At 43.2% G+C, this 24,596-nt stretch overlaps 1 protein-coding gene across 1 annotated transcript in view; it reads right to left on the minus strand.

Annotated features, from left to right (window-relative positions):
- Positions 1-17,919, minus strand: part of LRPPRC (leucine rich pentatricopeptide repeat containing) — a 103,448-nt gene extending 85,529 nt beyond the window's left edge. Inside the window, exons 1-3 of the mRNA XM_075536158.1 lie at positions 17,726-17,919; positions 3,413-3,612; positions 945-1,067 (exon numbers count right to left, since the gene is read on the minus strand). Of these exons, the coding sequence (XP_075392273.1) occupies positions 945-1,067; positions 3,413-3,612; positions 17,726-17,874 (472 nt within the window). The 5' untranslated portion in view covers positions 17,875-17,919. The remainder of the gene's footprint in view (positions 1-944; positions 1,068-3,412; positions 3,613-17,725) is intronic.
- Between the last annotated feature and the right edge of the window lie 6,677 nt (positions 17,920-24,596).

Raw genomic sequence — 24,596 nt, forward strand, 5'->3', positions numbered from 1 at the left:
AATTAGAAATTCTTAAACATTTCCTATATTTATCCTAATGCTTTTTCATTTTAAGTTAAAAAAAAACTCGATTGATTTCCTGGGATTTTATTGGTAAAAAAAAAAAAAATCACAAAACCTAAAATATAATGCTTTCTACTATTGGTTCGCAGCTCATCCCACTGTAAATGCACATGGGATTAGTTGTCAGCTTTTGATTTTAGATTCTGATTTTTTTTCAAATGGCCTTTTAGAACTATTTTTTGGATACTGTATTCATATGGCTCAAAACTGCAAAAGTTCCAAGAAATAGAGTTTAAAAATTGTATGCAGTATTTATCAGTTCTGTAGTACTCCTCTCAGAAATACGTTAGTACTTGGTATATGTGTGTACATGCACATGCATGTATAAATAGTTTTCCTTAAAATGGTAGGACACTACACACACTATTCTGCACCTCCATTTTGATTTATATCTCAGAATAGTCTCACTGGTATATGAAAATTCTTTAATTCTCTTTTTTAATGGTTACACAGTATCCATTCCGTAGGCTGTTCCATCACCTACCTGTCAATCTAGTGAAGGGCAGAAAGCTGGTTCCACTTTCTTGCTATTAGAAACACGCTACGGCACAAACCATCCTTGTGGCACTTATGAGTCTCTCTCTCTCTAAATCCTAACAAGTGAAACTGCTCTGGCCAAACGGTCTGTGCGTTAGCTCTCTACTGGCCACACGGTTCTCTACTGCATCCTCTTTCCTCATTTACTATGAAAAAGAATGCTTATGAAAAATTCAAAAATATTTCATTATTCATGCCCCTAGATGTCACTAGAACTCAGTAAATAAACCATAATTTTTTAAAAAAGATAAATCAAGTAGCACTTCCATAAAATTGAACTATCACACTTGTGTAAAGAAACATTTTTCCCCTGTAAGCCTCTTAGCCATCCCCGTCATACATACCCAGCTTCTGAAGCTTGTCCCATATCCTATGAACAAGTTCTGTGCGCTCAGAGACCTTCAGTTCTGGCAAGAGAGAGCCACAGCTCCGCAGCAGAAGCAAGGCTTGATTACCACCTGGGCTACCTATAAACAACGTCAGCAGAGACGACTTTAACACAGAACCAGTATCATATGCACACATATTGAAATTTAAACTGCAATCTGTCAATACACAGGCCCAACAAAGGATATTTTAAGGAAGTACTCATAAATTAGGGCGGGGGGACTATCCTCATCCACAAGCATCACCAAACCAGAGGGGAAGGGAGACAGCAGTTGTGAGCTTTGAAAATAATTAACAATTTACAATCTATCAAGGGGCCACAAAGGTTGAGGGGGGTGGGGGGAAGAGGAGCTGATCCAGAGGATTCAATGGAAAGGAAATGTTTAGAAAAAAAAACAACCGATGGAATAGTATGTACGAATGTTACATACAATTGATGTATGGATTGTAACAAGAGTTGTAAAAGCCCCCAATAAAATGATTAAAAAGAAAAAAAAAGTTACCTCCTGAGCTTTTAACATCAGTTACCTTTGTTACAGAAGCTAAGATCAGCAACATAAGGTATGTCTGCAAGACTATTAAATACAAAGAATATATACACAGTTCTTACTGCAATTCAAAGGCTCAGCTTTTCAGGGTCTTCGAAAATTATATGAACCAGGACAAGTAAAACACAGCAATAATAAATTTAGGTTTATATATGCTACAAAATCACATAAACCCGTCCCTCTTTCTCCATGTCTTTTATCTACATGTACCTGAAAGTGCAACTTTGAATGAAATAATCTATTGTTTGACTCCATTTCTATGAATCATGCAGAACAGCAAATCCAGAGACAAAGAGAGAGAGTAGACCACCGGTTGTCTGGGGCTGGAAGGAGTGAGGGAGGAGGTGGGGATTTGGGATGACCGCTAGGGGCGTAGGAGTGACAGAAACATTCTACCATTGAGTTGTACCCTTCAAATGAGTGAATTGTACAGTATCTCAATAAAGCTATTACAATTCAAAACCAAAGGACTGAAGTATAAAAGCAAAAAGCTGGACAAAGAAACCATCCCAGGTCTTTAAATGCACACAACTGTATCTTTACAGCTGGTACTTCTTTGGTATACCTCATCATTAAGCTTTACAGGAATGCTTCTGACCTCGCTTGAAATCCACGGATGGCTTCCTGAAGCTGATAAATGCCTGAAAGGGCGCGTGGAGTGGGGTGGGGGAGTATCCTACCCAGAGCTTCCGTCAGAGTATCAAAGGCCCCAGGGACCCAAGTAGACTGGAACAGTTCAGTGAAAATGGAAGGGAAATGACTGGTCTTTCTTAAAATCTATCACACAGGATCATCTTAGCAAAAAGTGACACTATAGGAGGGGTTTCAAAAGTTTGCTGAAAAATGGAATTAAAAGATAGTGGAAATCTTTTCGTCGACTGTTTTCTAAGTAGTTTCATTGAGACATAATATTCAGAAGGGCTCTGCATCACCACAAATCGACTTTGGAACATTTTCTTCCTCCTTGTACCCATTGCTGTTGACTTCCCAATTCCCCCCACCCAACCTCCCCTTCCTTACCCCCAATCAATTATTAATCCAGCTGCTATCTGCATAGATCCACCCATCCTGCCTTCCCTATACAGAAAAATACACACAGCAAAGGCAAAACCAAAAAGGATCCCGCGAGCAACGGCCAAAGAAAATAGAGAAAAACCCCAATGAGAAGGAAATCCTTAAAGCCCAGAATAAATTCAAAATAGTTCAAAAGGGAGACCTAATGGCACAGGTGTGATGGTTCAGCCGAGCTACAGTTACGGAAATCCACTTCACAATGCTGGTAGGCTGTGCATCTTCCTGGACTGTGGGCAGTGGGGACTCGCTGCAAAATGGATTTGGGGCGTCCACTATCTTCTGCAACCTGGTGTTGAACAATTTAGGCTTTGGTGTCATTCCCTCTTGCAGGAAGGTTTGAATTTTATTATTTATAATCTTTGGATCACACAAGCTGGTGTGCTTCTTCTAGGTGGGCTTAGCTGACTCCTCGCTTAGACGGCTGCTTGCTTTGAAACAAGCCTTTAAGACCCAGAGACTGTTTTGTCTCCGACCTGTGCACCATCTGATTTCCTCCCCACACTTTGCTATGCATGCGTAGTCCAAAAACAGAACTTGCATCTTCTGAAACAATTCACCGCTGAATGTGAATCTATTACAAGCTATGGAAAGCAAAGGGGCAATGTTTCATTTGCTGACTCCAGAATAAAAGAGAAAGCAAAATCATGCTGATCAACAACAATCAAAAATACCAATATACAGAAGAAAAAACAAACAAAACAACAAAATAATAATAAATACCAATATATGTACTTCATAATGCACTGTACCCAAATATATTCTTGGAAAAGATTCCAACTTTTGAACATAAAAATCTCAGATACCTGAGCTGCATGTGCTGTCAAAGACTTTCTGCAGAAGTGTCTTTGTGATTCGGCCTGTCCTCCGGACAGAGTTATCCAGCCTCATTAGAGCCCAGTCAAACTGGCTGGCATTCCTTCGATGAGCAGCCATGGAATCCTCTTGAAGGTAATTCTCTTTCTCAGCAGCAATAGCATATTGCCTGGCTTGGCTGACTAGCTCTCTATAAAATGAAATACAAAGGATAATTAACTAAATTAATTATTATCCATATAGGTAATCTTTTTTGGTATAATGTATTCAATGTTTCTTTTATTAGTTATTAAAAACCTAAAGTCATAGTACAATACCAAAGATACTTAGAAAAATATGAAATGGTAGGCAAATTACAGATTTTCATGTAAATAATCATATGCAGACACGTGTACAAATGTGTGTGCATACACACACACAGAGGACATACAGTATATCTCTTGAAACACTGAGTATCCTCACAACCTGTTTAGTACAAACTAAGATGACAATCTGCTGTTTTGAAAGTGTTTTAGAAAAATTTTTTTTGCCTGTAGCCAAAATCAAATTAATGAATAGAAATGAAACCATGTATGTTACAAGCGCTTTTCACCTCTACAAAGGTAACAAGATATCTATAGTAGACCCCAAAATGATATTATCTACCTCAATGCCCTTAATTCATAATGTTTACTATGAACTTATAAGAAGACCAACACTCAAGTTCTAAAACTATGCAGTGTTTCAATGGATCACTCAGGCCAAAATCGTTTTCCTGCCTAAATAAACGCAAATGGTTTATAGGAATAAACAATGTTGGTAAACAGGGAATACAGTATCAACCTCGCTTGTCAAAATGCAAGTTCAACATCTTTCTAATTATTTGTCTACAGAAAAGGCACAAGTGAAAATACATACAAACATAACTAGAATTCTGGTATTAAATATTAATCTTAGGGAAGTCAGAGGCACAAAACATGTTTCTGAAATAGATAACGTCGGAATAATGTTTATAAAGTCAACAAACTTTAAACAATTCAATATTTTAATATCATCTAACATGCAAGCCATGCTCTAAAACTGAAATCAGAGGTCCCTGGTTTACAAATATCGGATGCAACTATCCTCTTTATGACAGGTGTGATGAAAACCCTGTCAAAAATCTAGAAATTTCATCTAAAAACTGTAGTTGAGTTCAAACACCAACAGTCAAAAATTCAGATAATTAATTCTGAGATTTCCTTCAGTATATCTGAAACTTTCCAATAGCTGCTACTAAGTTCACATGTACACTAATCAAATAAACATCTTTCTCTTAATCCAGCAATATCTTCAGGAGAAAAGCCACATTTTTCCAGTACGTGCACTTTTACCATGAACAATTAAAGTTCTCACTACTGAGTTTAAACATAAAAACTACTTTTGGTTCCTTACCCTGTATTACAGCATTTTACAGTTGTTAACTTAGAAAATCAGTCACAAATTGTATGGTGTAGTATGTGACACTTACATCAAAGTAATTGACTCCACCGGTTTCCAAAAGGTTATTTAAAACACACAATGACAAGACACAGAAACTAGATTAGAAATGGTTTTAGTTTTAACCCTAACACTGAATTTTCAGCTGCTAACCGGAAGTTCAGGAGTTCGAGTCCACCCAAAGGCACCTTGGAACTCTCGTTCTAAAAATCAGCCACTGAAAACTTTCAGGAGCCCCGTTTCACCCTGACACACCTGCGTCCATGAATCACGGGCAACTCAATGGGAACCTGCAGGGGTAACTCCAAGTTTACCTCCTGTGATCTGCACAAATCACTACCCCTCTGACCACCAAGGGCCACACCTACAGATGACAGACCGGTAAACAAAAAAAGGTCAGGACACTAACCATCTAGGACAAGTACTCAGTTGAGTGAAGGAAGCGCTAGATTACTACATATAAACCACCAAAGAGACATCCCTACTTTCTCCTACTCTGAGGATTTCTTTACTCTTTTCTCTTAAAGCCTTAAGGAGCCCTGTTGGTGCGGTGATTGAGTCCAGCTGCGAACCACAGGTCAACAGTTCGAACCTACAAGCTGCTCCATAGGAGAAAGAGGAGACAGTCCGCAAGGACAACCCTGGGAATCCAACTGGGTCGCTATGAATTGGAATGGACTGGGGATAAGGGATTTCTTCTCATATGGCCACGTACCTGGTTACCGAATCAGCTGCTCCCAAACTATGCCTATGTTAATTCAGGGTAAAGATTATTTTAAAGCATCCAGAAATAACAATGTGTGCAGTTCAAGTGAGTATGTAGTAATATTGTTCAACGAGGAAAACAGATTAATCTAGAAAATTCAGAATATTTGCCTGTTTTTTGTTTATTTGTTGTTAAAGCAAAGAAGACGACACTGATACACTCTGAGATTTCAAACTAAAGACTGTTGAAAGCAGTTTTTTTTGGGTTTTTTTTAATCATCTTATTAGGGGGTCATACAGCTCCCATCACAATCAAAAGCAGTTTTTCAAAGATCAAACAAGGGGAGGGAGGGGAAAAAAGAGGACCTGATGCCAAGGGCTTAAGTGGAGAGCAAATGTTTTGAAAATGACGAGGGCAAAGAATGTACAGATGTGCTTTATACAACTGATTTATGTACATGTATGGATTGTGATAAGAGTTGTATGAGCCCCTAATAAATCCCCATTTTGGCTAAAATGAAAAAAAATTTTTATTTTTTAAACACAAATAATATGCAGGACAGAGAAAGACAGGGACATTTACAAACCAGCTCATCATTCTGAATATTCTAAAGCTCATTTTTCTAATAAATTTTTAATATAGCTGTGCCTCCCTCAAACAAATGTAGTTTTCTATAGCCAAGTAGAAATAGAAAATAAATTGGGGGGCTGAAAATCATATATTTAACTAATGGATTCTCCCCTCTTCAAAAGGATTCTCCAGAGCACTCCCAGGTATCAGCACTTTCTACATTTATTAAGGGACAGGATTAATTTTTAATTCACTTCAACATACCCTGAAGAAAACAAATTTCATAGCCTGAAACCATAGGTATATTGTGATATAAGGGAATGAAATAACCCAGGAGTTAGTGGGGCCAGGCCCAACAGGAAGCCACCCACCAGGCATCCAGGAGACAAAATACCACTGCCTGTAGCTGCTGAGGACCCAAACAGAGGTGTCAGGCAGGGAAGCGGACTTTCCTGCCTGCTCCAAGGATCAGCGAGGGCTCTTGAGTTTCAAGATCAACTTCTCAGGATCCCTCCTGGGACTCCTGGAAACTCTACTCAACTAAAGCTACCTAAAAGCTGGCTTTAAAAACAGCTGTTTTCCTTTTCCTCAATACATAACTTTTTCAAGTAAACTTTCTTTTTTATCATTTTATTAGGGGCTCAGACAACACAAGCCATACATACATCAATTGTCTAAAGCACATTTGTACATTCATTGCCCTCATCATTCTCAGAACATTTGCTCTCCACTTAAGCCCCTGGCATCAGCTCACTTTTCCCCTCCCTCCTTGCTCCCCCTCCCTCATGAACCCTTGATAATTTATAAATTATTATGTCGTATCTTGCACTGTCCAACGTCTCCCTTCACCCCCTTTTCTGTTGTCCGTACCCCAGGGAGGAGGTTATACGTAGATCCATATAATCGATTCCCTCTTTCCACCCCACCCACTTTCCCTCCAACCTCCCAGTATCGCCACTCACACCACTGGTCCTGAAGGGATCATCCGCCCTGGATTCTCTGTGTTTCCAGTTCCTTATCTGTACCAGTGCTCTGGTCTAGCCGGATTTGTATGGTAGAACTGGGATCATGATGGGGGGTTGGGGTTTAGAGCTACAGGAGTTTAAAAAAGGGGCGGGGGGTTCCCATGCAGGGTAGAAGCAATACTTAACATTTACCTTGCACTTAATACATGCGAGGTACCAGAAAAATATTACTATTACAATCCCCATTCTAAGAAGCCCTAATAGTGGGTTCTATATTGGGCTGCTAAGCACAATGTCTGCAGTTCAAAACCACCAACCCTGCTCTCTGGAAAATTGAGGTAGTTAGTTTATCGTGCCAGCCAGGCTGAATGATCAGTCTTTCTCCATCCAAAAGGAGTTATAATGTCTACAACTAACAGGGGCAGTTCCTTATGAGTCAGAATCAACTTGATGGCAGTGAAGGAGGTACCAGAAAATTATGACTATAATCTCCATCCTGCAGATGAGAATGACTAGCCTAGGGTCACAATAAAGCTAGCTGATGGCAGGTCCAAGATTTCTATGTGTTCACAAGCCTCTAAAACAGTGGTTGTTCTCAACTTCTTTGGGGATCAAATGACCCTTTCACAGGGGTTGCCTAAGACCACTGGAAAACACATAAATATTTCACAATACATAATTATACACTGTTTTGTGATTAATCACTATGCTTTAATTATGGTCAATTTGTAACAATGAAAATATATCCTGCATATCAGATACTTACAATACGATTCATGACAGTAGCAAAATTACAGTTATGAAGTAGCAAAGAAAATCATTTTATGTTGGGGGTCACCACAACATGAGGAACTGTATTAAAGGGTCGCGGCACTAGGAGGCCGCTGAGGGGCACAAGGAAGCAAATCGAGTCGCCTTGGAAAGAGACAAACTAAACCTGGCAGGGAGAGTGAGGCTGGATGATAGAAAACCCTCCCGTGGCAGGTAATGAGGAAGTTGGGTTTTATGACATGTCTGCATGTCTCTAAGTGGCAAGCTTATAAAGCTTCTCTCCGCTTATTTCATTGCCCCAGTTCTTAGGCAATGGAATGAATCTGTGTTCTCACCAATCATTTAACTATTTCACTTGGAGTTTCTTTAACCTGCTGGTATCACGTTACTTGTATTTGATTGACTTTTCAAAATGCTGGCCTCGCCCCCTCCACCTTGCGCAACTAGAAAAATTCCACTTGTTAGATAATGCTTCCTCCTAAAAATGGCTGGTTCTTCCAAAATTATCTCCTACTGATCAGGACTAAGGAGCCCTAGTGGCACAGTGGTTCCGAAAGGTCTATTTGAAGCCAACAGGTCGCTCCCTGGGGGAAAGACAGGGCTGTCTACTCCCATAAAGAGTTCCAGGCTCGGAAACTCACAGGGCCCTTCCATCCTGTCCCATAGGGTCACTGTGGTTGGCATCAACTTGGTGGCAGTGAGTAATCAATACCATTGGTCCAGCCTTCGCTGCAACCCCTCTCTCATTCATCACACCCAATCTGCCGAGTCCTCCACACCTCTAGCTCCATTTTGAAGCCCAACTACTTTTCCAGGCTTTGGCTTTTTTCCAACTGCCAGGTTCCTCATGCCCCCTCCCTCCCCACCAGCACACTCATTGCATTAGGTCCTCTGAAGGAAATAAACAAGGGTCCGATAAAGAGTGACCGCAAGGTTCTACTTTCTAGCAGACGTTTGAGGGAGATGGCACATGAAGGTTTGAGCTAAGGAGGGAAGGAGCAGTCATCCTGAGCAAGGTAAGCGCTCCAGGCTGAGGGGGACGGTCAGCAGGCCAAGGGAGTGAGCGACAGATGGACTGGAGAGCAAGGACTAGGCCAGGCCATGAAGGATTTGAAGGTAAAGAGTCTCGATTTTATTCTGGGCACAAGGTTTTATTCCTAGTACTGTATACAATTATATCAGACCATTGTTGAGCTTTTCAAGCAGAGGCTGTGGCATAATCTACTTCTGTTTTGCAAAAATCAGCGTAGCTCCTGGCTACAGGATTAACAAGAACTACCAATGAGGAGGCTAATTTTCTTTCGTCCTGCTCAGAGCCATATGGAAGCTTAAACCAGAGTTGGCAGAGCTGGAAAGGAAATAGAGCTCGTCAAGGACATCACCCAATTGAGCCCCAAAATCCAGGGAGCAAACCTCATCAATACAATAGTTAATTCTCACTTTTGTCTTGTTTGGGGTGAGGGCTCACCCAGCAGCTGAGATGCCCATGCAACAATTTCTAGAAAAGGTGTTGAGTGACATTGGCATTTCTTACTTTCACGTGATCAAAAAAAATTTTCACACCCAAGTCACTTGGTCCTCCCTCTGTTTGCCCCCAAACCAATGATGTGATTTTTATAAACATGTGATAAGCACAATCTTAGACATACAAGGGCTCCACCACATGACAAGGCACCAGGGACTCCAGGCCTGAGCTTTAGAATGCAAGACCCTGGCCATGCTACTGCTCCACCCGCTAGTGAGAGATAATAATAGTACTTACTTCATGGAGATCTTACACGGATGAACTGCGATAATGCAGTGTCTCCCAAAACATGGCACTTCTGCTAGGCAAGATTTTAAGCAGTATTTAGACAAAGATTTTCATAGTTTTGTCTCCTATGATGAATAATTAAAAACAATCATAACAAGCTATAGTTTACTAGCATTCTTGTATGGGGCAAGAACAAGTTAATGAAGAAGTCAGTTTATCCAATTTTGTTAAACTAAAATATAGAGTTAATACTCAGATCTGGTTAAAAACAACAACTGAAGGAGCTTCAGAAAAGTCCAAAGTTTGAGAAATCCTGATAAAGTATTTGTGAATTTTCTGGCTAAAGGGCGGCTTAATACATGTTTAGTGTTTAATATAGTATTTTCTTCTTTTTAAGAATGTATTAGCAGAAATCACATAGTTTATTTTAAAAGGTCTAATAAAACCCAAGCTATTATATTTGTGAGACGCTAAGCATTTATTGCTTCACCTGGAGAAAAACAATTTTTTAAATAAACTACCTGTGAAGATTACATGAGGAAAAAGAAATCAAACAAAACATGACTTCCAACAAAATGGAGCTACAGATGAGAGCACCCTTCTTACACAAAGTACGGAGCCCCGGTGGCACTGTGGGCTGAGCACCGGGTGGCTGAGTCAGCAGTTCCCATCCACGCCCAGCTCCACGGGGAAAGATGGTCTCAGAAACCCTCTCCAATGACCCACTCTTGGTCAAAGAATCCGGGCAACTGATACTAATGAGCACCTTGTGTCATCAAACCCAAATTCACTGCTATTGAGTCAATGCTGCCTCATAGTTACCCTATTTAAAAAGTAAGTGAACTCACTGCCATCAAGTAAATGCAAACTCATGGCAAGCCCCAGCCTCCCAGTGGGTTTCTGAGCCCATAACTGCTGATGGAAGTAGAGACCCCAGTCTTTCTCCCGGGGAGCAGCTGGTTTATGACGTGAATCACAGCTCAACATGTAGCCCTAGGCCACCAGGGTTCTGGAAACCCTACAGGGCAGGGTAAACTGACCACATAGTTTCCAAGGCTGTAACTCTGTGGAAGTAGAAAGCCTTGTCTTTCTCCTTCGGAGCAACTGGTGGATTTGAACTACTGACCTTATGGTTAGCCAATCAATGTGTAACCCGTATGCCAAGCCGAACCCATTGCTGTCAAGCACCTTGGAATCAAAGTGAGCAGGTTATTATAGAAGGTGTTCAATAAGTATCAGTTGGCTGATTTTAAAATAAACAAACAAACTAAGCTAAGCCACAATGAACTTTCTCCCTGAATTATTTTGTAAGACCATGACTTACTTTCCCTAAGTCCTTGGCAAATTAAAGTCATCCACCCCCCTACCCCCCCAGCACAGCTTTAACTTAGATCAGAAAAACCACTACTAGCAATCCTCCTACACTTGGTTAAGTTTCCCAGACTGAAATCCCAATCGCATTCCTTTCCCACTGTCTACAGACATCATATCCTCAGAGACCAAAGTCTGCTCTTGCCTCCTCAGGCTTTGCAGTACAAAGGGATGTCCCTTATCTCTCAGCTTCACAGAAAGCAACGAACCCAGACTGGGACCTGTGATGGGATATGGAGCGAGATACTTAGGAATCTATAAAATGAGAGTCATGGACTGGGTCGTTCTAAATATGCTTCTAGGTTGTCATCTACTTGCTTAGTTGTAAGAATCTCTTCATTTCTGAGTTTAGAACGTGCCATGCATTGCCTTTAAAACATTTTTTTTAATGTTTTCATATACATAAGTAATTCTGTTAGCACTGAAACACACTTCAATACGGGGTACCACAATGTGTGCAAGTGAATCCTACCATGAGCTCCTGGATTGATTATCTCATCCATCTAAGCCTCAGATTCCTAATATCAACCTGAAAAACATGAAAGGTATGCAATGGGATTCCTACTTAGCCAGCAGGAGAAACGAGGTCTTGATAGATGCTACCATGTGGACGGAGCTGAAAGGTATTATGATGAGTAAAATAAGTCAGTCAAACATCAAAAAGACAAACATTACCTCACTTATATAAAATGGTGAGAAAAGGGAGATGTGCAGAAAACCAAGTTGATTAGTGGCTACTAGAGGGAAAACGGCGGCTGATGGTGATAGAGGAAACGCTGAGTTGATGAAGGGTAGGTAAGGGAGTCGAGCTGATTCTTGCCACTGCTGTGTGATACATTGTCAACAACTACAAAAACAACAGCAGCAACTATTGCTTAGGTACAGCCAAATCCCTCAAGGTCCTTGGGTTTCAATGGGCAAGAAGTTTAGGGTCAAGGTAACATGGGGCATCGAAGTTAACTGGCCTAATAGCAAGATAAGTGCTTCTCTTGTACCTCCTAGTTCCCGGTGTAGCAGCTGGGGTTTTAAAAGCCATCCATGGCACACTAAGTGATCTCTACTCAGCTGGAGCAAGAGAGAAGGTGTCAGGAAGAGGAGGCTTCCACTAACTGGCTTTTGGTAACCGCCTCCTTTACCATAAGGCTCTGCAGAACTGGGTGGTGTCAGCTGCCATTTCTGCACATTCTGATCAAAGGCTCCACACTGGGGGGGGGGGAAATCCTGATCAAAAGAGGGGAAATGCAGAACAGAATTGCACGATCTCATAGATTCCACACTCCCTGAGGTTGGATAACCCCACTGAAATGATTAAACCAAATCGATGATTAAACTTAAACCAAAATAACCCCTCAACTCTTCTTAAAACCAACCAATAGTTTAACTAATAAAAAGGTCTGCCTCGAACATTACGCCGGTAAAGGATCAAATTGGCAATAGCAATGTAAAAGAGTAGAGAGGAACCTTAGGGGGCAATGCGTGTATATCCACGAGCAGGAGGAGGGTGCGGACTGGTACAAGAACTAGACCAGGGCAAGCCGTGTCACTAATGGTACAAAGGTGAGGGGCTTCAGAAAGTTCACGGAAAAATGTAACTAAAAAATAATAGAATTTTCTCACGCACGTTCTAAAATCCTCTCAATCTCCACGCTCACTGCCATCAATCAACACCAATGCATACTGCTGCTACCGGACAGGGTAGAATGAGCCTGTAAGTTTCTAACACTGCAACTCCTGAGGAGAATAGAAAGCCTCCTCTTTCTCCCTCAGAGGAGCTGGCAGTTTCAAACTTCTGACCTTGCAGTTAGCCGCCGCCCGACCCGTAATCACTGCGACACCAGGGCTGAAACGCTCTCAAAGAAAATGAATTGGTGTATGCTTTGCTGTGGATATTCTTAACATGAATTTTAAACAACAAGACGATGAAATGTATGTGTTATGCAGGCATGCAGACCCTATTTTGAAAATTGCCGATCCCAACTCCAAATCTTGTATTCCTAATTCTGTTAATGTCCTCACCAATCAGCTGCTTTTTCTCTCAAGAAGAAAAGGGACTATTCTTTTGTTCAGTTCTACACCTGAGGTCCTACTGTCCCTAATGTCTGGATGAATGTTTTTTCCTAGTGGGTCCATCTTCAGTTCAATCTCAAGGCCAAACAAAGTTTGTCAAGACAGGTACCTCTCAAAATTCTCTAGGAAGTCTCGAGCATCAAATGGATACACAGACTTTCAGCCAACCTCAGTAGCTTTAAAGAATCAACGGCCTTCACGAGCTGTCGAAAGGATCAGGTATCAAGCATCAAAGAACAAAAAAATCATATCATTGTAAAAGTGGGTGAGTACAGAGATTGACTCAAAGCCCATCGGTAGGCAACTGGACACCCCCTTAAAGAAGGGTTGTGGGGAGATGAGCCAGTCAGGGTGCAGGGTCGCAACGATGAAACATATAACTTTCCTCTAGTTCTTAAATGCTTCCTCCCCCCACTATCATGATCCCAATTCTACCTTACAAATCTGGCTAGACCAGAGGATGTACATAGGTACAGATAGCAACTGGAAACATGGGGAATCCAGGACAGATGACTCCTTCAAGACCATTGGTGAGAGTGGCGATGCCTAGAGGATGGAGGGAATGTGGAGTAGAAAGGGGGAGCCGATTACAAGAATCTAAATATAGCCTCCTCCCTGGGGGATGGACAGCAGAGAAGAGGGCAGGGGGAGACATCAGACAGTGTAACATATGACAAAATAATAATAATTTATGAATGATGAAGGGTTCATGAGGTAGGGGAGAGTGGGGAAGAAGGGGGGAAATATTAAGGGCTCAAGTAGAAGGCAAAAGTTTTGAGAATGATGATGGCAACAAATGTACATATGTTCTTGACACAATGGATATTATGTATGGATTGTGGTAAGAACTGTACGAGCTCCCAATAAAATAATTTTTAAAAATAAAAATAAATAAAATTTTAAAAAAGAATCAATGGCCTTTCATTCTACCACCACCTTCACTTCCCTCACCGCCACACAGCATCAAAGTCTGGTATGCTCTGCTCCACCCCTGAGGCACTGTGAATACCCACTTTTAACCTCAATGGCCACCAACCAAAGGTAGGTAAGTGCCCCTCTATAAAGTGATGCATGTTAAATTCTTCTCTCATGGATCAGACATGCAATATGCAGTCATGGCCCTCTACGACATACTGCTAAACCTTACAGACTGGGAGCAGAGGCTAAGACTTAGAGAAAGCATAATCACGAAAGCACCCCAGATCGATTTGGGGGGTTCAGGTATACTTTTTTAATTGTGGTGATATATATACATATATATATATATCTCACAAAGTATTTGCCGCTGCAACCATGTTGTTACGTGTACAATTCAGCGACAGTAATCACATCCACTGCACTGTGCAACTGTTGCCACTATCGGTTCTCAATTGTTTTCCTCACCCCTAACAGAAAACCAGCATCCCTTAAGCAGACCCCTCCCTCTTCTCCAATCACCCCTAGTATCACTATAAACTTTGGCCGCCAGGGATTTGCCGAATCAAGATGCTTTATGTAGGCGGGATCAGACAAGAGTTGTCTTTAGTATCTGGCTTACTTCACTCGGCCTCCTATCTTCCAGGTTCACATGTTACAGACCTTTTCAGTTTTACTGGCACATAATCCACACGGCATACAGCTCGTGTCAAGAGTTCAAGCCTATCCAGAAGAGTTGACATTCATCACCACAATCACTTTCATTTTCTTCTCTCTTGATGTATTGTTATTAGCTCCCCCTTTCCCCCCGCCATTCGCCCAAGGAATCATGAATGCAGTTACTGCTTTTACAGATTTACCTCGCCTGGATTCCGTATACAGAAAAACATATCCAAAAAAGCAACACCAAAACTAACAATAACAAAGTATCTTACTCAAAAAGAAAGAAAACATTAAAAACTAGAGCAAATTTAACCCAACTGCATCTGCAATAATCCACATTCCAATGCATTCTGCATCCCAGCAAGGTTGGTTCACATCCCTGATCTGGGACCAGAGGGGTTTCACCGGAGGCTTAATGCGCATGCATTTCTCCACTTTTTTTTTAACACTAACAACTTTTACATCTTACCCTAACAACTATGCATGCCCTAACCAACCTTACAATGTTCTCACCAGAGAAACTCTTAATATTTGGAATATTTAATAAACAAGTGGAAGTCTGCCTTCCCCCTAACTTTGGAAGCAGAGATTAGACCACGCCATTAGGGAATAAAATGTGGCTCTCACCTTTAAGCCACTTATTCGTCCAGATCCACTCTCAAAACTTACTCATCTTTCCTCGAAAGCACACCAGACTGGAGTATTTACGCCGTGACCTCCCCAATGAGGAGAATATAGTAATTCAAATACCAGCCGCGTCCAGCACGGTAGTCAGGTTTTAGCAGAGCTTCCAGACTAAGTAAGACCAGGAGAAAAACCTAGCAATCTAGTTGCGAAAGTCAGCCAGTGAAAATCCAATGGATCATAACACAACGTCTGTAGTGCTGGAAGATGCACTCCTATATAGGAAAACCATGAAAACCCAAACTCACTGCCAATGAGGACAGAGGTGAGTTGCCCCTTTGGGTTTCCATGGCTGTAAATCTTTACAGGGGCAAAAAGGCTCCTGTTTCCCCCAAGGAGTGGCTGATGGATTAGAGCAACTGACTTTGCAGTTAGCAACTCCGAACACTCAAATTTCAGTGTCCACAGCAATGGGCTCCCACCAGCAACCATGAAGATGGTACATGTCACTCTGTTGTGCGTGGGTCACCCGAAGCCAGAGCCCACTAGATGACAATGACATATACTGGTGGACAGGAAGCCCGGCGCTCTTGCAGCTCACTTCCTGCTAAAGACACAAATAGAGAATAAATAAGTAAAAATTTCAGACCAGTGAGACATGCCATGGATAAATTAGTAATAGTAACTCAGCCTGTTAGACTGAATGCGGAGGTAGACCTCTGAAGAGATGACAGTTAAGTCCAAGCCCTAAGGCCACCTTTACAATAAGAGGAGGAGGTCCTACTACTTCTACTTGGCAGATATAGAAACTGAAGATTGAGAGGGGTCAAGACAGATGTCTAAGATTATGCAGCAAATCAGTGGAATTCAGGTCTGATGAACACACCCAGCCCAATAGACTTTCTACTAGAGTTCTACTGGACTTACTAGACTGTGGTCCCTCTCTGTTCTGATTTCCTCAAATGCAACAGTGAAGATGAAAGCATCAAACCCTTCGCCGGCCTGATTTTGAGGACTAAAAAGACAGCATTAATCAGCACCATTTTCAAAAGAAACTCTGAAGGCCAAGAGATGTAGTCCTGTGAAAATAGAGGCCTAACTTCTGAAGGTTATTCTTCAAGGCTTCTTAAAGGAAAGAGAGGCTCCAAATTACAAATAAGCAATATGCCAAAGATCTGTAATAGTAAGAAATCACAAAACGTTCTCATGAAATTTATGCAGGGACTCGATTTCCGGGCTGGTCTACAAAATCATTATTATTAACTAATAAATCAAATCCATAGCTATGAAGCTGATTCCAACCCACAGGGTCTGGGTAGAATGGTCTCGTCTGGGTTTCCAAGGTTGCAAATCTTTACCAGAGTAGAAAGCCTCCTATTTTCCTTCGTCGTCACTTGTGGAGTCAAACTGCTGACTTTGGGTCAGCCCAATTCATAAGCCACTAAGCCACCAGAGCTCTTAAGAACTAATAAAAGAGAAGGTCTATATAAAATACTTTATAGAGATGATCTCATTTAAGACTTATAACACTATTATTACTCCCATTGCAAAGGAAACTGATCCCTGGAGCAGGAGAGCAACTTGGCAAATGACATGAAACCTCAGCACCCTGCTGTAGTTAACGTTATGATCTCCCTCAACCTTTTATACCCTCCCCCCTCCAAATCTACACTAGACAATAGCCCAAAAATCCTGCATCCGTGAGAACATTCATTCCAACACTGGACACCCACTTCATTTTACCTGCTTTTGAATGCCAAGACCCAACAGCTTCCTTGCATGTGTTCCTTCGTTCACTCATTCATTCATTCATACACTGCCACCTAACGAAGTCTGCTATGGCAGTTCCCAACTCGAACACCTCCTTAAACTAAAAGATCACTCCATTCAAGAATACTCAAAGAAAAATCCAAAGTAGCATAATTGAACGCCCACCCCTAAGCTAGCTTAGCTCGTCTGGAACTCCCAACCTATACCCCCCGCCCCCAAACACATACACACACAAAGTCTGAAGCTTTCAAAATCCAAATCCTAGGTGATTGCTGATCGCCAACAAGGTTCTCCCGTGGCACAGTCCCCACAAAAAAAAAAAAAAAGTGAGAAGTGGAAATATTACCCGACCCCAATACTGCCTTCAAAGTCCCCCTAAATTTCACAGGCCCTCTCAACTGGGGCTGTCCGTAACCCGAGAGCAGGAAAACCCAGTGCAGGGGCGGTAGGTGAGCGATCCTAGCCGGAAGCACGCCATGCCCGTGGCTGTGACCTTCTGCGAGCGACCGACCCTGTCACCCGAAAACCCCACCGAGCAGCACAGCCCGGTGTCCCGGCACGCCCGGTCCAGGGCCGATGAGGTCACAGGCGTGAGCTGGCCCCCGCCTGGCCCCCCAAACCTGGGGTCCCCGCGCTGTAAGGCGACGTGGGGAAGGGCCTGCGCACTCACCCGGTGACTGGTCCCGCTAGAGGGGTGGGCGGCCGAGGGGCGCCGTGCAGCCGGCCGGGGCCGCCCACGAGGAGACGCAGGGCGAGCGGGAGGCGCGGGGCCGGGCCGGCGCGGAGGAGCCAGCGCGCAGGTCTCAGCAAGGCAGCCATGGCTCGGTCGACCCCGCAGGAGGAAGCACGTTCCGCTGGAAGGACAGGAGGAGCACGTGACCGCCGGGGTCGCCCGGCGCGGGAGAAACCAAAGGCCGGAAGCGCCGAATCCGGGGGGGGGGAGGATACCAGCAGTATTTCTATTATCGAGGGGGAAAGCGTCTTCCCGAGCCAGACACAGGAGCCCCGCATGTTTCCTCATGAAGCGTGTCCCTGTGCGTATTCCGCCACGAAGCTGCTGGTTTCGCGTGAAGCTCTTTCTTTCCGCTTATTAAATCGGGCACACCTCCACTTTGCAGGTGGTAGAGCCTGCAGAGGTCAACCACTCCCAGGTTCCCCCGGGCGCCTGCCGAGGGCCAACCAGCTGGGACACCGGGGAGCGCTCCGGCCGGGGCCGACTGGGAAGATCCCGGAGTGGATCTTCTCCTGTGCGGCGGCTTCTGCGGTTCCCGGAGCCGCGGCTCGGGGCGCCGCGGCCAGGCTGCGAACGCTTCTTGATGGGAACATGCAGGTGGCAGGCCGACCATGGGTGAGGATCTTGGCATTATGTCAAAGACCCTCCGAGGCGAAATATGATGCAGTTTGTCGTCCAGGGGCCTGAGAACCAACTTCAAACGCAATACCTTATTGACTCAGCAAACAGAAGCTGACAGCCACCGAGTCCACGTGGACCCATTGCTACCCTGGAGCACAGGGTAGAGCTGCCCCTGTGGGTTTCTGAGACTGTAACGCTTTACGGGAGTAGAAAGTCCCGTCTTTCTCGTGGCTGGTGGATTCAAACTGCTGACTGTATGCTTAGCAGCCCAACGCTAACCGCAAAGGCACCAAGGAGCCCTTACAAACGTTAAAGATGGAGCTTTCGGCTCCCACCCCTTCCTTCAGTAAAATGCACTAGGACCAGAGATCGTGTAAAGAAGTGATGTAAGTGACCGGAGTCACTTCTAGGGAGAAAACAGTGAGGCAGTATAAGCCAACCCTGCTCCCACAGCACTGTCTGTCTTCCCATTCTGCCACAGGTCACCTGCGGGCAGCAGGCAGCAGGTTTCCACCCCTGTTCACCCCAGCTGTAAGGAGCCCTGGAGCTGCTGACCACCGGCCGCCCTGGGGGAGACAGATGAGGCTTTCGGCTCCTGTAAAGAGTTGCAGTGTCAGAAACCCACCAGGGTAGCTCTACCCTGTCCCTTGGGGTTACTATGAGTCAAAATCTACTCGATGGCAGTGAGTTTGGGAGCTGTCTCCTCCTGGTCCCCAGGTGAACGCTCAGCTATGTCCTCCGGAACCCCTCCCCCGATTTCCCATTTGCCTGTTTTGACCACTGGACAACCAATTCAAGAACAGGGACTGTGAACTTATAGATGAAGCACCTGCCGTGTACACAGAGGGTGACATGAACTAGCTACCGAATGGAGGTTTATTTTGAGACCACAACCTGGCCCTCCACTCCTATCAGAGATGAGGAACCTGAGCCTAACAAGCATTCCTCTGGGCAATCTTACCCATCATTATGAACATCGCCGATGTATTTATGTGTTCACTCATGCAACTCTTAATGAAAACTATTTTTCCCGAGTTCTGAGTATCCATTTGGACACTTGGAGATCCTGGCTATACAGGAGAGGACAAAAACACACCAAATCTAGATTCTGACTAGGCTCTCTGGTTCTTAGTGTGGAATCAAATAAACTCGCTGCCCTTCCAAGGAAAGGGGATTCAGGGAGGGATCGAGTCACCATAATGAGTAATCAAACAAAACCAAACTCACTGCTATTGAGTAGGACAAATCCAAAAATATAACAAGTTTCTGCAGATCAGTAAGTCTTCCTTCAACTGTGCAAGTAGGATGGATTCAAACCACCAACCTGCAAGGTCATAGGCCATCGCTAACCATTTAGTGTCAACGGGAACTTGCTCTAAGCATACCAAAAAAGAAACAAAAACTCGTTCTGTCTACTCCAGTTCGTAGTGACTCCATAGGATAGAGAAGACACTTCCCATAGCGTTTTCAAGGCAGTGTTCACAATGGAAGTTGGAAGCTAACAGCCACACCTCTCTCCTCTGCAAGGTCTAATGGCTGCCCAAAGCGAGACTTTGGGTGACGAAATAAGTCAGCCAAATACTTCACTTCTGCACCTCCAGGGCTCATCACCCTGAATATAACCATGTAAAAAACCAAACCATTACCATCCAGTCATCAGACTCTGTGATCCCACAGGACAGAATAGGTTTTCTAAGAATGGGATTTTGCCAAAGGGCTATAAATCTTTTGCAGAAACATATTGCCCCAGCTTGCTCTACGCATAAAAACCAAGACCCAGTTGTTGTGGCGTGGACTCTGACTAATAGCCGCATTAAGCAGACAAAACAGCAAATACTGAAACCCTGCAGCCAGAACAGGCTTAGCCTCTTCAAAGAACAGTAAGGAGGGCTGTGGGGGCTGAAAGAATGAGTGGGAGAGGAGTGGGGGGCTGGAGGTCAGGAAAGTGGGGTCCGATCATGCAGAGTGTTGCAGACCACTGTAATTACTCAGGCCTTTATAGGGAAAGATTGGAAAGTTGGGCACGTAACATGTGCCCATTGGCATCTTTAAGGGCCCATCTCTGCTGTTGTACTGAGATATAAGTTATAAAGGTGAATAAAAGTAGAGAGACCAATTAAGAGGCTTTGCACTAATACAGACTAGAGATGGTAGCTTGGTGTGGAGCTCCTTGAACTTCTCCCACTCACGAACCCTTTTTGCCCGGGAAATTGGCAACACGGGCTAAGTGCTGCCAGAAACAGCTCAGATTCATTACACGTTTGGTTTTTAATTTATTATCGGTCAGCGCACACTCAGAAACCTTTTATTGTCACTAAACTTTTCAAGACTCCCACATTTCGTTATGCAACCCCATAGGGGGTTGTAACATTCAGTTAAGTTTAAGAAGCTCAGGGCTAGAGATGTGGCCGTGAGATAGTGAGAAACAGAGATTCGCACCATATTTATATACAGAGTACAATCAAAGGGGTTTACTGATGGATTGTGTAGCAATGTCAACTAAAGACGATGCTTTTAGATAAGTGTTGGGCTGTTACCTGCAAAGTCAGTGATTTCAACCCACCAGCTCTGAGGGAGAAAGAGAAGGCTGCTTGCTTCCAGAAAGATGTGTGGTCTTAGAAACTATATCCATATAGGTTCACTATGAGTCGATGTTTCCTGAAGAATGGAGCAAGAACTGATGAAATGTCTCTAGGTATTCAGTGACTCATTCATGAGTGTATTCACTATTTATTTATCACCTACTACCTGCCAGCGAACAAATGACGTGCTAGGGAAAATATGGAGAGCAAAAGCAGGGATGGGCCTTAAAATCGTGAAACTTACTTTTCAGAGGGCAATGCACAGAGAAAACCTGGGAAAGCTAGAATCTGTGTGAGGCAGAAGCCTCTCAGAGATGGAAGCCCACAAAGAGATTCTACTAAAACAAGTGATCCTGCCAAAGGAGCTCTCCGAAAGAGTTGCCACGGTCTCCTGAGCTGACGTCTCTGCCTTAAATTTAACTGAGTAATCTTGATAGATTTTTCCCAAGGAAGTAAAACTATCGTGGGAACTTATTATAAAGAAGATTTAGGAAATTGGAAAAGTGCATTGGTAAGAAAAAAAGCTGGAGGCGTCAACTAAATCCACCTGGAAAAGCACACACAACCTGTGTGATCCAAGGGTTGTAAGTTATAAATTCCAAATCCAGAGAAGGGAACGGTATCAGAGGTTACATTGTGAACACCTGGTTTGCAGAAGGCTGTGTGTGGATCACTGTGGAAGCCCGAAATCCCTTTGCAGGGTCCCCACGTGGGTTAAGTCTTCGGTAAAGCCCCTCTAAACACAGCCCGGGGACATGAATAGTCTTGCTATCAAGCAGAGGTAAAAACATGATACCTTATCATTCGATCTCCCTTTTGACCCAGTTTTAAGTTGTTTTCATTTGAAATATTTTCTGCTTTCCTTTCTATTGAGGTTTTCCCATGCATTGTCTACTACTCATTGTTGGCTTTTTGTTTGTGTGTGTTTTATATGATTTTCTGTTTGTGAAATCCAGGATGGGTTAATCTACAGAGACAGTGTTGGGTTAATAATCATCGGGGACCCTGCAGAGGACAATGGGAGGAAACAGGGAGCTAACTACAATGAGCACAGAAGAAAATGTTCTGAAATTGATTGTGGTGATGATAGCCCAACTCTTCCTAATATGGTTGGATGGTTAAATTGTATGATATGTGAAGTATATGCCCCCCAAAAAACCTCTTTTTAAAAAAGAAAAAGATAGAAAGTTGGAATTAACAACAAAGCACCTGGCTCCTTCTTCAAGGATAGCAATGGCTGACCTACAAGAATGTCACTGGAAATTTTCAGTCTTGATTTTGCCCCTTGGCTTCTTTTGTTCCCCAAACTCAAATTACATTTTAAAACAGCTTACCTGAGCCGCGGGGATGACCAAACTGTCATTTTGTCCTAGCATCGATGGAAGACCACAGAATGGTTAGAGAGATGAAAATTCTGCATCAAAGTGTATAGTCTTAGATGGAGGATTCAAGAAACAGTACGTTTGCATTTTGATTTTTGTTTAATAAGGGTTTCTATGGTTTCGCATAGAAGCCCTGGTGGTGTAGAGATTTGCATTTGCCTGCAATCCACATGGTCAGCAGTTCAAAACCATCGGCAGTTCTGAGGGAGAAAGGCTGGGCTTTCCACTCCTGTAAACAGTTACCTTCTCAGAAATTCACAGGGGGCGCTGTGAATCATCATTGACTCAATGGCAGTGATAGAGATGATTTTGTAACAATATATTTTTTAGTATTTTAAAAATTAACTTAAAACATATATATACATATATATACTTATTATTGTGACATGGGTCACAAGCTCTTTAGGAGCTTGTCCACAGGAGGTGGTACCTGTGGAGGCAGAGGACAGGAGGGACAACGCCCTGATGGGACTCTCTGATCTCTGTGAATCTACGATGATTTCATGGTAACTATTGAGCTGTAGCAATAATTTTTGACTACCCCCTTGGAGTCTGAGCAAAGGGCCAAGGGATTGCCTTGCTTTGAAAAACTGATTTTGCCTGAAAGTCTTCACGGATTTCAAGCAGCAGATTTAAACGATGCTCATGTTTTCTCTTAGGGCAACTTGTCTGATGAATTATGGCCTTTTCCCATCTGTGATTACATTTTTCAGATCCAAACTTATTCATGTCTGTAATTCCAATTATTCAAAATAATCTTTCTGCTCAGCCTCTATGAGCAAACAGCCTGGAGACCATCGTTACAAATGGAGGCCCCGTTTGTCCTGCTTACAAGCCTTCTGCAACACTGCGGCGGCAAACAGGGCATCTCTCAGACGTGCACAAAGCAGGAAGACAGAAGGAGGGGCATCCACTACTCAACATTAACCAGAGCTGGCAACAAGATACTTCCCCAGCGTTGCACCGTGTGAAGAAGGAAGAGTTTATGTGTTTCCCACAGGGCGGATATGTCTGGACAAATCGATGCAGAACAGTAGTCAAACATCTTTGACACTGCAACATGCAGCGCAGCCGAGACCCTGCAAGACAGAGCGTGGAGTGGCGGGAAGTAAACTTAAGGAAGTCTTCTTGCTTCTTCCAACAGTTTTATTGGTAGGCTATTTGCATATTACATAATTCAATAGTTCAGTCCCAAAGAGAAGAGTTGTGCAATCATCAGCACAGTGAGCTTAAGACATTTTCTTCATTCTTGTCCTCACCATGAGCTCCTCATTTCCCCACTGCCTCCCAGCCACACCGCCCCCCCCACCCCCCCCACGGGACCATTCATACAGTTACTGCCTCTGTAGATTTGCCTACTCTGGATTTCATACAAAGAAAAAGATTTAAAAACAAGCAAACAAAACTAACAAGAATAACAAAGTAAAAGCTCAATCGCAAAGAAAGTAGAAAATGTTAAGAACTGGAACAAATTTAAATAGATCACAAGGGAATCTTGATTTTTTTTCCAGTTTTATTTGCAAGTAATTTACATATCATATAATGCAGTAGTGCAATCACTCAATCATATCACAGAGAATTGTACAGTCACCCCCACTTCAATTTTTAAAAATCATTTTATTGGGGCTCATACAACTCTTATCATAATCCATACATCCATCCGTTGTGTCAAGCACATTTGTATATTTGTTGCCATCATCATTCTCAAAACATTTGCTTTCTACTTGAGCCCTTAGTATCAGCCCCTCATTTTTCTCCTCCCTCATGAACCTTGATAATTTATAAATTATTATTATTTTTTCATGTCTTACACTGTCTGATGTCTCCTTTCATCCACTTTTCTGTTGTCCGTCCCACAGGGAGGGGGTTATATGTAGATCCTTGTGATCAGTTCCCCCTTTCTACTCCACCTTCCCTCCACCGTCCCGGTATTGCCACTCTCACCACTGGTCCTGAGGGGTTCATCTGTCCTGGATTCCCTGTGTTTCCAATTCCTATCTGTACCAATGTACATCCTCTGGTCTAGCTGGATTTGTAAGGTAGAATTGGGATCGTGATAGTGGGGAGGGGAAGGAAGGGAGGAAGCATTAAAGAACTAGAGGAAAGATGTATGTTACATTGTTGCTACACTGCACGCTGACTGGCTCCTCTCCTTCCCATGACCCTTCTGTAAGGGATGTCCAGCTGCCTACAGATGGGCTTTGGGTCCCTACTCCGCACACC

This window comes from Tenrec ecaudatus, chromosome 17 (assembly GCF_050624435.1).
Source record: "Tenrec ecaudatus isolate mTenEca1 chromosome 17, mTenEca1.hap1, whole genome shotgun sequence".
Classification (NCBI taxonomy): domain Eukaryota; kingdom Metazoa; phylum Chordata; class Mammalia; order Afrosoricida; family Tenrecidae; genus Tenrec; species Tenrec ecaudatus.